General features: G+C 47.8%; 6 protein-coding genes across 6 annotated transcripts; 3 read left to right on the plus strand and 3 right to left on the minus strand.

Annotated features, from left to right (window-relative positions):
* Positions 1-148: 148 nt before the first annotated feature.
* EYB26_003878 (uncharacterized protein) lies at positions 149-1709 on the plus strand (the record flags this gene model as incomplete). The annotated part of the gene is made up of 2 exons (XM_054263172.1): positions 149-739; positions 795-1709. The coding sequence occupies 2 exons, from the start codon at positions 149-151 to the stop codon at positions 1707-1709; spliced, it is 1506 nt and encodes a 501-aa protein (XP_054119147.1).
* Positions 1710-1763: 54 nt separating this feature from the next.
* EYB26_003879 (uncharacterized protein) lies at positions 1764-3499 on the minus strand (the record flags this gene model as incomplete). Its single annotated transcript, XM_054263173.1, has 4 exons — positions 1764-3091; positions 3144-3217; positions 3276-3424; positions 3479-3499. 4 exons carry the CDS (start codon positions 3497-3499, stop codon positions 1764-1766), a joined length of 1572 nt encoding a protein of 523 aa, XP_054119148.1.
* Positions 3500-4002: 503 nt separating this feature from the next.
* EYB26_003880 (uncharacterized protein) lies at positions 4003-4996 on the plus strand (the record flags this gene model as incomplete). The annotated part of the gene is made up of 2 exons (XM_054263174.1): positions 4003-4592; positions 4654-4996. 2 exons carry the CDS (start codon positions 4003-4005, stop codon positions 4994-4996), a joined length of 933 nt encoding a protein of 310 aa, XP_054119149.1.
* A 711-nt stretch (positions 4997-5707) lies between these two features.
* On the minus strand, positions 5708-7869 carry EYB26_003881 (uncharacterized protein; the record flags this gene model as incomplete). The annotated part of the gene is made up of 5 exons (XM_054263175.1): positions 5708-5755; positions 5812-7440; positions 7489-7637; positions 7745-7761; positions 7829-7869. The coding sequence occupies 5 exons, from the start codon at positions 7867-7869 to the stop codon at positions 5708-5710; spliced, it is 1884 nt and encodes a 627-aa protein (XP_054119150.1).
* Positions 7870-9435: 1566 nt separating this feature from the next.
* EYB26_003882 (uncharacterized protein) lies at positions 9436-10620 on the plus strand (the record flags this gene model as incomplete). Its single annotated transcript, XM_054263176.1, has 2 exons — positions 9436-9833; positions 9909-10620. 2 exons carry the CDS (start codon positions 9436-9438, stop codon positions 10618-10620), a joined length of 1110 nt encoding a protein of 369 aa, XP_054119151.1.
* A 403-nt stretch (positions 10621-11023) lies between these two features.
* On the minus strand, positions 11024-11709 carry EYB26_003883 (uncharacterized protein; the record flags this gene model as incomplete). The annotated part of the gene is made up of 2 exons (XM_054263177.1): positions 11024-11608; positions 11671-11709. 2 exons carry the CDS (start codon positions 11707-11709, stop codon positions 11024-11026), a joined length of 624 nt encoding a protein of 207 aa, XP_054119152.1.
* Positions 11710-11762: the final 53 nt, after the last annotated feature.

An 11762-nucleotide genomic window follows, 5' to 3' on the forward strand; every position in this document is an offset into this window, starting at 1 on the left:
AGGAGTTCGGAGTATGTGAAGTCATTGATGTCGATGGGGGCCGTACTGGCGGGGTACCGGTAGTTCAGATCAATGGATAATTTACATCTCCACCCCTTTCCATGTCTCATCTCTCAACAACCAGAACAACTCGTATAGATAAAGAAACATGTCAGAATCAGATTACATGATAACCTTCTGCACGGCCCTCGCCGCCAAAGCCTCCCTTGACCCCGGCCTCCCCGTTCCCAATCCAACATCATCATACTGGCAATCCGAACCTCATGAACTAGCGGATCATCAATCCTCTCACCTCCCATCCAGCGTTGATGTAGTCATTATCGGCTCCGGTATGACCGGCATTAGCGTCGCGTACCATTTACTTCAACAAGAGCCCAACCTTCGCGTCACAATCCTCGAAGCACGTAGTCTGACCTCGGGAGCTACCGGAAGGAATGGCGGGCATTGTAAAGAGGACCCCTATGATGATTATGAAGATCTAAAAGAGTTGTATGGGAAAGAAGGTGCGAAGAGAGTTGTAAAATTCCGCCTGGCGCAGTTGGATGCTTTGGTGAAATTGGTTGAAGAATTGGGGGAGGATGTGAAGAAAGTCAGTTGTTTAAGGCGTGTGGATGGGTTGGATGCTTTTTATGATGAGGATGCGTGGGAACGTGTCAAAAAGAAGGTAAAGGATTATTTGGAGGACTTCCCAGAAGAAAAGGATGTGTGGCTTGTCCACGAGGGGAGTGATATTGACGAGGTTTGCTCCCCCGTCACTTAAAAGGACGTACTGTGGACTGATTCTGTGAACATAGAGATTCGGCACAATCAATGCAGTAGGCTGCATCACCGGACCAGCCGGTGCAATGTGGCCATACAAACTCGTCGGAGCAGTGACAACCCACATCTCGAACAAAAAACACTACCCAAATCTATCCATCGAGACGCATACCCCTGTTGAAAGCATATCGTCTACAGAGTCAGACGCTAAGCACCCCTTCCTCCTGACCACCCCGCGAGGAGACATCAAAGCTACAAATATAATCCACTGCACAAATGCCTTCGCCGCCCATCTCCTGCCCGACTTAAAAGGAAAGATATACCCTATGCGCGGACAAATGACACGACAATCCGCGCCGCCGGGATTTCCGAGATTGGGGGATCAGAGGTCATGGATTTTGCATTATGATTTTGGTTATGATTATGTTACGCAGTCACCACCCCACTCGACGTCGTCGTCGACGGACGATATTTATCTTGGTGGTGGTTTTCTCAAAGCCCTTGTTATGGGCCAAGTATCCGTTGAAGATGCTGATGTGGGCAGTACCCGGGACGACCTACAGAATCCTGTGGCGTTAGCCACGCTTCAAGACGCGGTGGAGAAGAGACTACGGCATGGAAATGGCACGAAAATTGTGGATCAGTGGACTGGCGTGATGGGATTTACCATCGACAACAATCCCGTTGTTGGAAAAGTGCCGTACGAGATATCACAAAGAAAACCGGCAGACAGTCAAACAGAAGGAAGGGAGTGGATAGCGGCTGGGTTTTGTGGGAATGGAATGGTGAATTGTTGGCTTAGTGGGAAGGGGACTGCAGAGATGCTGCTGAATGGAGAGGAGGCTGTTAGGGAGTGGTTTCCGGTTGATGAATATGCGTGTTCAATCGAACGACTACAAAAGATGACGTTGGTGGATAGGTTTTTGGAGTTTGTCAAGGATGCTGTATAATCATCTGTCTGGGTAGGTATGACATATTATGCTTGGATTCCTGGAATACTTCATCTAATTACCACGAGCAGCAACTGCCTTCTCTAACTGCAAATATATCTCTTCTGCCCCCTTGATACAAGAAATATTCGCACCCAGCTTATTCAACGTCTCCACATATTCATCGTACTCGTCGGAGTCAAACACAATACCTCCTCCAGCCTGCAAATACGCCACTCCGTCCTTGACAAGCATCGTCCGAAGCGCAATACAAGTATCCATATCACCGGGTATCGTACCTGAGCCATCGATGCTGGCCTTGTCGTATCCGAAATATCCTACTGCGCCGGCATAGACACCGCGTTTCTCCTTTTCTAGTTCGCCGATCAACTGCATTGCGCGCACTTTGGGTGCGCCAGAGACCGTACCTGCCGGGAAGATGGAACGGAAAGCATCGAAGCGTGTCTTGTCTGGTCGAAGAACGCCAGACACCTGAGACACGAGATGTTGGACATGCGAGAATTTCTCAACAACCATTAGTCGATCGACTTGTGTGGTCATGGGGTCGCACACGCGGTTAATGTCGTTTCGAGCCAAATCCACAAGCATGACATGCTCGGCGCGATCTTTGAGACTTCCCCGTAGCTCGGCTGCAAGGGCCTCATCCTCCTCAGCGGTTTGCCCTCTCTTGACAGTCCCCGCGATGGGATGAGTGATGATTCGACCCTTTTCTTCCTTGACAAGAAGCTCTGGACTGGCACCCACAAGTTGAAAGTCTTCACAGTCAATATAAAACAGGTATGGTGACGGATTGACCGACCGCAAATGTCTGAATATGTTGAAAGGATGGAGCGATGTCGGACGAGCTAGTCGCTGTGAGGGCACGGCTTGGAATATGTCACCGACTTGAATATGTTGCTTGAGCTTGGTGACGTGGCTTTCATATCCTGTCTGACCAATATTTGATGTATATTCCTGGTTCGGGACAATAGGTCCTTGTTGTGGGAGCGGAACATGGGGATCTGTCAGGATATCAATCTTTTCCTGCAGTAACGCCTGGCCCTTACGATATGCAGCCTCGAGATCTGCATCGTTGTCGGGGGTTGGAATATATGTGATGATCTTGACGACCTGGAAGAAATGGTCAATTGCAATTATGGTGTCGAAAAGCATGAATAGAGATTCCGGAACACCGAGAACATCTTTTAGTGGTCGGGCTGTCGTCGGTTCGAAGTATCGAATGCAATCATATCCTACGTAGCCAATGGCGCCTCCGGTCAAGGGGGGTAATTTCAAGGTGGGCACCGTTGCACTCCGGAATTGTGCGAGTTCTTTTTCGAGGATGGGTAGAGGATCGCATTCAGGTCCATGCCCAGCGCCGGTTTTGATAATTTTCCTGGGGTCTTTGACCGTCAGTTCCCTCCCACTCCAAATGCGATATATATCATTGCATACCTGCTCCGATAAAACTGTATCGCCCAATTGTCTCCGTAGTAGCGGCACTCTCATACAAAAACGATAATTTCGACCTATCTCAAGTCAGACAAGAGCAAAGCTGGTACGGCTCAGAACACGGCTATGACTCACTTGGCGGCAATTCTCAAATATGCTAAGGTCGGAGTTAGAAGCTCGGCCGGAATCGAGGTCATCAACGGGAGAAGGTTGGGAGGGTTTTCGGAATTCCGAGATTTCGCGATGACCTCCCTCGCAACCTCGAGGGTTGGGGCTACAGTGACCTTTGATGCGTTAGATGGGTCTTTGTAGAGACTCAATTGCTAGAATTGACATACCGGCAAATTCGGAGAGGACATGATTTTTCAAAACTGTGAACAGTAGTGGTACGAGGTGTAGCTAAGCGGAAGTATGTGGTGTAATCAGGCGAGACGACCAGACATGCATACTATTGCGATACGGCGCAAAAGAGCGATTGAGCTGCAATTATAGCGTAATATCACGATTTCCCTCAAAATGCAAACACCGAAAATAAATTGTCCTGAATTGATGCGGACAATGTCGTATACTGTCAGAGAAGTGTCGTGGTGGGTTGAGTCACAGTATAAATTAATTTAATTTAGTTGAGTTGACCGTTATCGGCTCCGGACAAGCTTCACCGCCCCGCCTTCCCAAAGTAACTTAATCCCTGCAAGCGCAAGATTAAGCCCGGAATTAACCACTATCATCACCTAGGTTACGCTACGTACAACGTGCGATAGCCACGAAAATGCGCTTCGCCTCTTGTATCCATTTTGCGAATGGATAATAGCGCCCAGGATTAGTTTCCGTTGTACTTGATCTGAGCTGAGCTAAGCTCACAATGACCGCTGAAACCCCGCTTGTTCGGGGCCATCGCCTAACGCCGTCATTCACCGATTCCGCGATTGATGTTGAGCTTACAGAGGAGTTTGTGCATGACCACGACGATGTGAAAGCTACTACTGCGTCTTCGAATGGCGACGTGGTTATGTTGAATCAGCGGATTGTCCATATTGGGCATCTAGTCGCCAATAATAATGCTCTACGGGGATTATCGCAAGACGATTGCGCCGCAGTGAACACATACCTGGACAATATTGAGAAATTACTCGATCCACGAGCAGACATAAGTCAGACTGTTGCACTCAATTGCCCTGCTTCGTCTACAGGTAATGCGACACCCACAGCCTCGGACTCTCGACGCAAATCATTCTCCAAAAACGCCGCTCCTCAATCCATAACAACAACATCGCAACCGCAATTGCAAACGGTATCCCACGACCTAACCTCCGTCCTAAAAGAACTATCCAGCGTAAACTCCGAATTACGACAAAGATACCTCGAATCCCGCCACATCCACGATTTGTTTATTATCAAATGCGAGGGATTAGCGCAGAGAATACTCGAGTTGGAGGAGGAAGTTCATGAATTGTGCGCCCCGTCTCTCTCCCCAAATCGTATTTATGGGCACGGTATACTGATAATAACTTAGGAAATCAGATATACTAGAAGACACAATCGAACTCGAAGGTCTGCGCGGCACAGTTCGCGGCCTCGATAGTTGGGTTAATCGATGGCAACGACAGCGCGACTCTTCTTCTTCATCTTCTTCTTCGCCTTTGAAAGTGCGTTCAAAGTCGAAGAGTTATTGGAGACGGAAACCTAAACCTGCGGACAGAAACGAAGAGGAGGAGGAAGATGGGAATGATCTTGATACGCTTTTGGATGGGGTGTTGGCTTGGATGAGAGGTTGGAATGATGTCGAAGAAGGATTTTTGATTAGAGCGAGGAGGAGGAAGTTGAGACGCGAGAAAAAAGGTCAGCTATCTGCTTGACGTCTGGATACATATTGTAAACGACTTTATTCTTGTACATATATTACATTTGTGAGAGTACATACATTCAATTCAAATATTAAATTTATCCAATTGATATCAGCCTCATAAATAATCTGAGAGTATGCGTGTAACAAATATATCAAACAAAATTGACCTTTATATGGTAATGTTTCGGTCAATGCAATCAATGCAACCAATGCTGCAGAAATGAAGAAAAACTCCCCAAACCGCCGTTTCCGAAATGTGAGGAGAAAAACAACACCTATCAGTATGCGAAAAGCAGAGAAACGAAGAAGGTGATCAACCAACCAAACAACCCCATCCCCAGATAACCACCGTTAGGTATTTACAATGACGACAACATAAAACACATTCAAATAGGTCGGGAGAAGAAAAGTTTTGCTGCCTCCGGCTCAAGTATGCACTGCATGTCAAGGCCTGAGGCAAGGTAAAGAGAAAGTACAAAGGGCGAAAAGAAAGGGTATCGTATCAGCTGATTCGAGCAAACTGTGCAAAACAATACCGTTCTATCCCGAAACGACCTGTTTTGGGAAATCAATTCGTAAGTATTATAGGAGACAAATAACCGTGGGTCTTGTGTAATTGCGGCGAGAGACGTCTATTATATATTATGCATCTTTCATAATATGTGTTGTTGATGCTCGGTTCGTCGAAGATGTAGTAATCGATGTGTCCAGTATATGCTGCTCATTCAAGAACATTCACACCTCTACCCTGGAGGTTGACAACCGCAATCTAGAATTTCGTTAGTCTTGCACTCGGTTTATTTCATTCTGGTTAATGAGAAATACCTTCTTGCCGTATCCCATTGCAAGCTTCTTGCCATCTGTATCCCATGCAAGGCTACGGAAAGCCTCTACAGGCACGGAGCCATTCTCCCCGTTGACAGGCTTGTCCAAATCTTCCTTAATGGAATCTGTTGGACAAGACCAAGTGGCCAGTGGCTCGTCCCCGCGATCCGTGTTCCAAATAAAAAGTCTATCGGTGCTGGCAGCCGCAACAGCATATCCGTCTGGAGAGAATGCCAAGGCTAGTGCTGGGAGACCGGGCGACAAAAATAGAGTGTGCAAGCAAGTCATCTTCTTAGATTCTAGGTCGACGGTCCATACTTTCACAGTGTCGTCAAGTGACGCAGAGGCAAACGTGAAAGAAGTGCTGGTATTCACATCTTGGTCTTGGTGTTTGGGTCGTATCTCAATAGCCGTAATATCAGCTCGATGTGCATCCTTAACAATAATGTCATGCGTAGGAATCCAAAGATTATTGGCAGAACATGCAGCTGCAACGGCGACGGGACCGCTTCCACTCTGGACGCCCCGAATAAATGACCATTCGGTATTCGATTCCCGAGACTGATACTGATTGACGATTTGTAATGTTGAGTCAATTTCGCACTGCCACACTGAACCTTCGCCAGAGATAAAGATATGGTTATTGCCCGCCCAGGCCATATCGTGAACGAGCCCGTCGATGGTCTGATATGATGGGAACTCCTCCGGTTTTATAGAGTCGTCCCAGAGAGAAAGTTCTGAGCTCTCTCCATTCGATGATACCACCACCATATGTGTGCCCTTAGGGGCCCAGTGAAGCCCATTAATCATTCCCGATGCCGTTGGTAATAGATCGACAACACTTCCACTACTGTCGTACATTTGAATGGACGATCGTCGTTCATTGTAAGTGGCAAGAGCTAACTTCTGACCCGAAGGCTCCCATGATATAGCAGTAACCCAACTGCCATCGCCTCTGCTGTCGTAGATCCTCTCTGTGGTGCCCGGCGCCAACTTGTACAGACTACAAAAGGTATCACCAGCCGCGGCAAGAATTGACGAATCAAAGGGCCGCCAGGCCGATCTGGTCACGTGGTCCTCACGGGCCACCTCGACATCGAGGATTGTCGTGTGGGCACTGAGGTCCGCGGCCTTGGCGGGCACATATTGCACGCCGACGCTTCGTCCGGCCGTCAAAGTGTCGATGGGTGTTTCTTGTTTTTCGCGTGGTAGATCAACGGCTGGCGCCAAGTCCATTTCCACATCTCCTTCCGCATCAGCAAGTCCTGCCGACGATGGAGAATTCACTGCCGGCGGGACGGACACTCGATCGTGAGCGACGCCATTGGTGTCAATTTCCATTGCGCTGTCATCTCCATTGGTGGCGGGCTCGGCGCGTTGAGCTTTGCGTCCTTTTTTGACATGAAGAGGTGGTAAGGGAGCTTCACTGACTGGATGCCCATTGGTAGCGACGCTGGTCTCTGGAACAGGCTTGTTTGCCGGAGGCACAGGCATTGTTGTAGCTGCTGTAGCTGTGCTGAGTCCACTCTGTGCCTTGATAGTCTCATCGCGTGCTTTGAGCGACTCTGTATCAAGTGGTGTTGGTCCAAAGAATGATTTTGATGGTGTGAAAGGAATTGGATTTCCGTCCTGTAACGTGTGTTAGATAAGAACTGAAAGTCGTTGAATACAACTTACCTCGTCGAGTGATTGTTCAATTTCATGATATTGCAGACCTTTCTGTACCAGGGATACTAAGGCATGCGTTTTTATATGGGAAGCAAATGGTAGTGTCTGTGGATTGGCCAACCATGCTCTTTGTAGCATGACAGCTGCTTCTCCATGGCCTGTGATTTGTTAGTATGTTGTGTCAAAGAGAATCAAGAAGAAAGTTGTGATGAGTTTCATGTATTCCTTGCGCCTTTTGTGGAAAGGCAGGGGCGATTGGACCAACCTGATTCTTGGAGATACCTATTCAACAATGTTAGGCTTCGGACATAGTAAAACAACTTGATATGATCTTGGAAATTATACATACCTCCATATTAAATAATTTACGTGATGAGATGTCAGATCCATGATCACATCGGGGTCACTGGTTGCTTCGGATGAGAATTGTGCATGCCAAAACCCAATAAGTACGGGGTGGGCCGCACGGGCGTAGCGCTACGTGCCTCAGCAAATTCAAGAAGTAGCGGAGCGGCAAGGCGCAATATGCGCGCGCGTGTGTCAGGCGATGGATTCAACGAGGAATGAATGCGCTCCGGGTCAGGTGAAACAACCGCACAGTTGAAGCAGGTAGCGAAAATTGGATTAGAGGCCAGGGACAACGGGCACGCAGAGACAGTGAACGGCGTGGGACCACGAGAGAGTGGAGTTACAATGATGACGGGGGAAAAAGAAAGCTGTCTGTGTCGTAGTCAAATGATTGGGATGAGAGCAACAGGAAAAGGAGACAAGCTGGTCTCTGGAGACTAGATACTCGAATGGAAGGATCCTGGAGTCAAGGGCGACCGTAGGTGTGAGACTGGTAGATGGTGATGGAAGAATTGAAGATTGATGCAGGAAGAAAGTTGACTCGCACGGGAACAACCAGGCTAGCCGCTAAGAAAATCGACGCCAGACTGTGGCTTAAGATGCATGCGCTAAGCTTATCCGCTAACCTGATCGGGGCGAGCCTCTTCGATGGTCCAGGCAGCCTGTATTTGCATTACGCGTCAATACGCTATGAACGACCTGGTTGTTTCACCCAGCATGTTTCAGCTTCCAGGGCTAGGTCGAGCGCATTATTGATATCAAAGAAGTATAGATTCTGCGTCCAGTAGATCCATGGTTCCTGATGCAAGTGCGATGTACCAAGTACAACTTTGGTTGTGGTGCTCAGCAAAATAATACCGACGACGTAATTGTCCGTAACCGCGTAATCTAATTTCACTTAAAGTTATCCTAGGATTATCGTTAATCTCGGTTGGTTGAGACTGGTGATATTATATTCGATGAGGCTATTCATGACACATCATCTACTATGAACCATTTCTATCGACCCATTTTCGGTTCGTGTCCAATATATCAGCTGATTGCGACTGTCCACGTTGTGATTTGGACTCGACATGGTAGGCGAAACGTCTCCCTGAGTCGTGGAGTTTGACACCAACCAGTAGCCAATCGAAACTGTGCGATCGTCGTGTGTAATAGTCCTGTATCGTCCTGTACGGTGTATTTTATTCGGTATTCTTTTGAACTTCTGGGTATTAAATGGAAAAGTGGCAGCTACGTGAGCCCATTTTCTTCATTAACATGTTAGAAAAATGATAACATCGACTTAATCAATAGATACTACGCATGTCTTCTGATCAGACGGCCTCATTGATGAACGGCCAAGCGCTCAGACGATGCTCAAATCGGCAAATGATGATACGGCATTACTAGTTAGTGGATACCTCCGACTCTCATAGTGCTAGACCAATGATATCACGCATGCTGGTCGCTTTGCCGTGCAACAGAACAAACCATTCCAAACTTTTTTGTCAAGTGATCACAACTCCAAGTCAAGTCAACTCCTCATCCCAACAACATACGGGCTAAACGGTTCGTCACTTGCGAGCGATCTCGAGGAGTCGCGTCGCGATCGTATAATTTCTCATCATGCCTGTCAGGATAAATCTACCTCCCGCGACACGCGCCGTACTGATCAGTCAGTTGGCGCTCTCCTTTTTGTATAACGTCGCCAGATGGAGACAACTCGATGACGGTCCTCCAGCCTCAGGGACGCAAAGTACCCCAATTGTTCCCTACCTCACGCTTGTTCCTTCGATGTTCTACTATTACCCATGGACTATCCTCACCGCGACCTTTGTAGAGCAAAACATCTTCACGGTTCTGATGAATGGAGCAACGGTGTTTTACGGCGGGAAATATCTCGAACGAGCATGGGGTTCTAAAGAATTTGGAAAATTCATCTTGATTATTGCTCTCATTCCCAATGCTTTGATGATTATGATTTATATTTTCTGGGGTGCTGTTACTGGCAGCAGTGTTCGAGGGTACGCTTCCTGGTTCTCCGATGATGAATGTACAACTTCTTGCGCAATGCCGACTGACGACCTTGTTATTCGCAGTCTTACACAGATCTGCGGTGGCGTCGCGCTGCAGGCTTCCTTTCTCGTCGCGTTCAAACAACTCGTTCCTGAGCATACCGTTACGATTTTGAAGGGCATCGTCAAGATGCGGGTCAAGCATTTCCCTGCTATTTTTTTGCTGCTTAATTCCGTCAGCGGTATCGTTTTTGGCACCGACACCGCTGCCATACTTGCTTGGATCGGTCTTTTGACAAGCTGGACATATCTTCGATTCTTCAAATATCAGCCCGATCTTACAGGCACTTCCACCAACGGTCTCGGTTTTAAGGGCGATGCAAGCGAGACATTTACCTTTGCAACTTTCTTCCCCGATGCTATTCAACCTCCTATTGCATTCGTCACCGAGCAGATATATGCGTTTCTCGTTGCCGTCAAAGTCCTCACCCCGTTCTCCGCCGAAGATATCGCTTCTAGCACCGAAAATGCCGTGGCTCGTGGCCAGGCCGGTCTTCCTAGTTTGCTGAGCAATCCCGGAAGCAGTGCAAGAAGCGCCGGTAAGCGAGAGGAAGCCGAGCGTCGACGAGCCCTTGCGCTCCGTGCTCTTGACCAGAGGCTACAGGCTGCTACTGCCAGCAAGCCTCCCGCCTTGTCTAGTCAGACTCCTGCTGCACCTTCTAGTACAGCCGCACCTGCTGTATCTGCTGGGCAAAATATGCTCGGTGAAACTACATATACCCCGGATAATTCGTGAGATGTGATTTGTTGGAAGACAGTTTATGTCACTGGTCCTCCGTGAGGAGCAGCCGGATGATGTCTATATAGATTTCAGTACATGTCCAATTGATGAGATAATGCCTTATAATACTCGATAGAGCTGCTAGCGAACTATACCTTTGTTCAGATCTTTGTTTTCGACTCGCTACGTTGTATACCTAAATATTGAGGGCGTTTCGTGATAATGCCTACCTCCCACAAGCTTAAGCATTTGCTACCTCATGTCTCTTTTTGTGAGTGTTATATTGCATTCCTTCAATGCCAGCTGGCTTCAGCATTTGAATGAGCCTAACTGATCCCTAAAAATACATGGAAATAAGAAAGATTATAGATACAATTGCCCAAAGTCATGAACCAGATACACGAGGATATCACCAAATCTATAACTCTCGAAGCTTCTCCACCTCGCCTCTAGCTTCCTGCAACATCCGCTCCTGGTCCTTCTTCGCCTGACGTATACCAGCAACTCGTATCCTGTCCGCTTCCGACTTGACAGTCATCTGTCTAAACTTTTCGATTGCCTCTTTATCCTCCGCCGTGGCTTCCACTTCAACAGCACCAGTCAATTCCTTGACCTGTTGCCAGATCTCTTCAAAGTTATAATCTTTCAAATTCAGGACAACCGCTTTCTCTGTCTCAGTGGGTTTAGGTGCGAACTCGTCTTTGATAGATGCATCATGATACGCTTGTGCCTTTGTCGGTTGAGTGCCCGAAAAGAATATTGTGAGTGCCGGTGCTTGTTTTTCTTCGCCTTCGTAGGGGTTTACGCTCATCTGGATGGCTGGGTTGTGATATTTGAGTCGCGAGAGGCATTGGCGCCAGAATTTTTGTGCGCCGATGTGTCCCTTTCCGACGATTTTGCCGTATGTCAGGTGCATGCGTGTTACAGCGGGGAGATTGTTGAGGGGGGAGCTGAGGGATGGGAGTGTTGCTGCGCCTGTGCCGATTCGGACGTTGATAAGGCGCTGTTTAGGAGAGAATGTTAGTAAAGGGGTGCTTGGATTGAAGGCGAGGATTGATCATGTACCTGGTTAAGCTTGCGCATTCGTTTAAGTAAATTGACCATTTTGGCTATGTTATATGAATTGGCTGCAAGAAGCAATTGAGGTGTAATGGTTG

Source organism: Talaromyces marneffei, chromosome 3 (assembly GCF_009556855.1).
Source record: "Talaromyces marneffei chromosome 3, complete sequence".
In the NCBI taxonomy this organism is placed as follows: Eukaryota; Fungi; Ascomycota; class Eurotiomycetes; order Eurotiales; family Trichocomaceae; genus Talaromyces; species Talaromyces marneffei.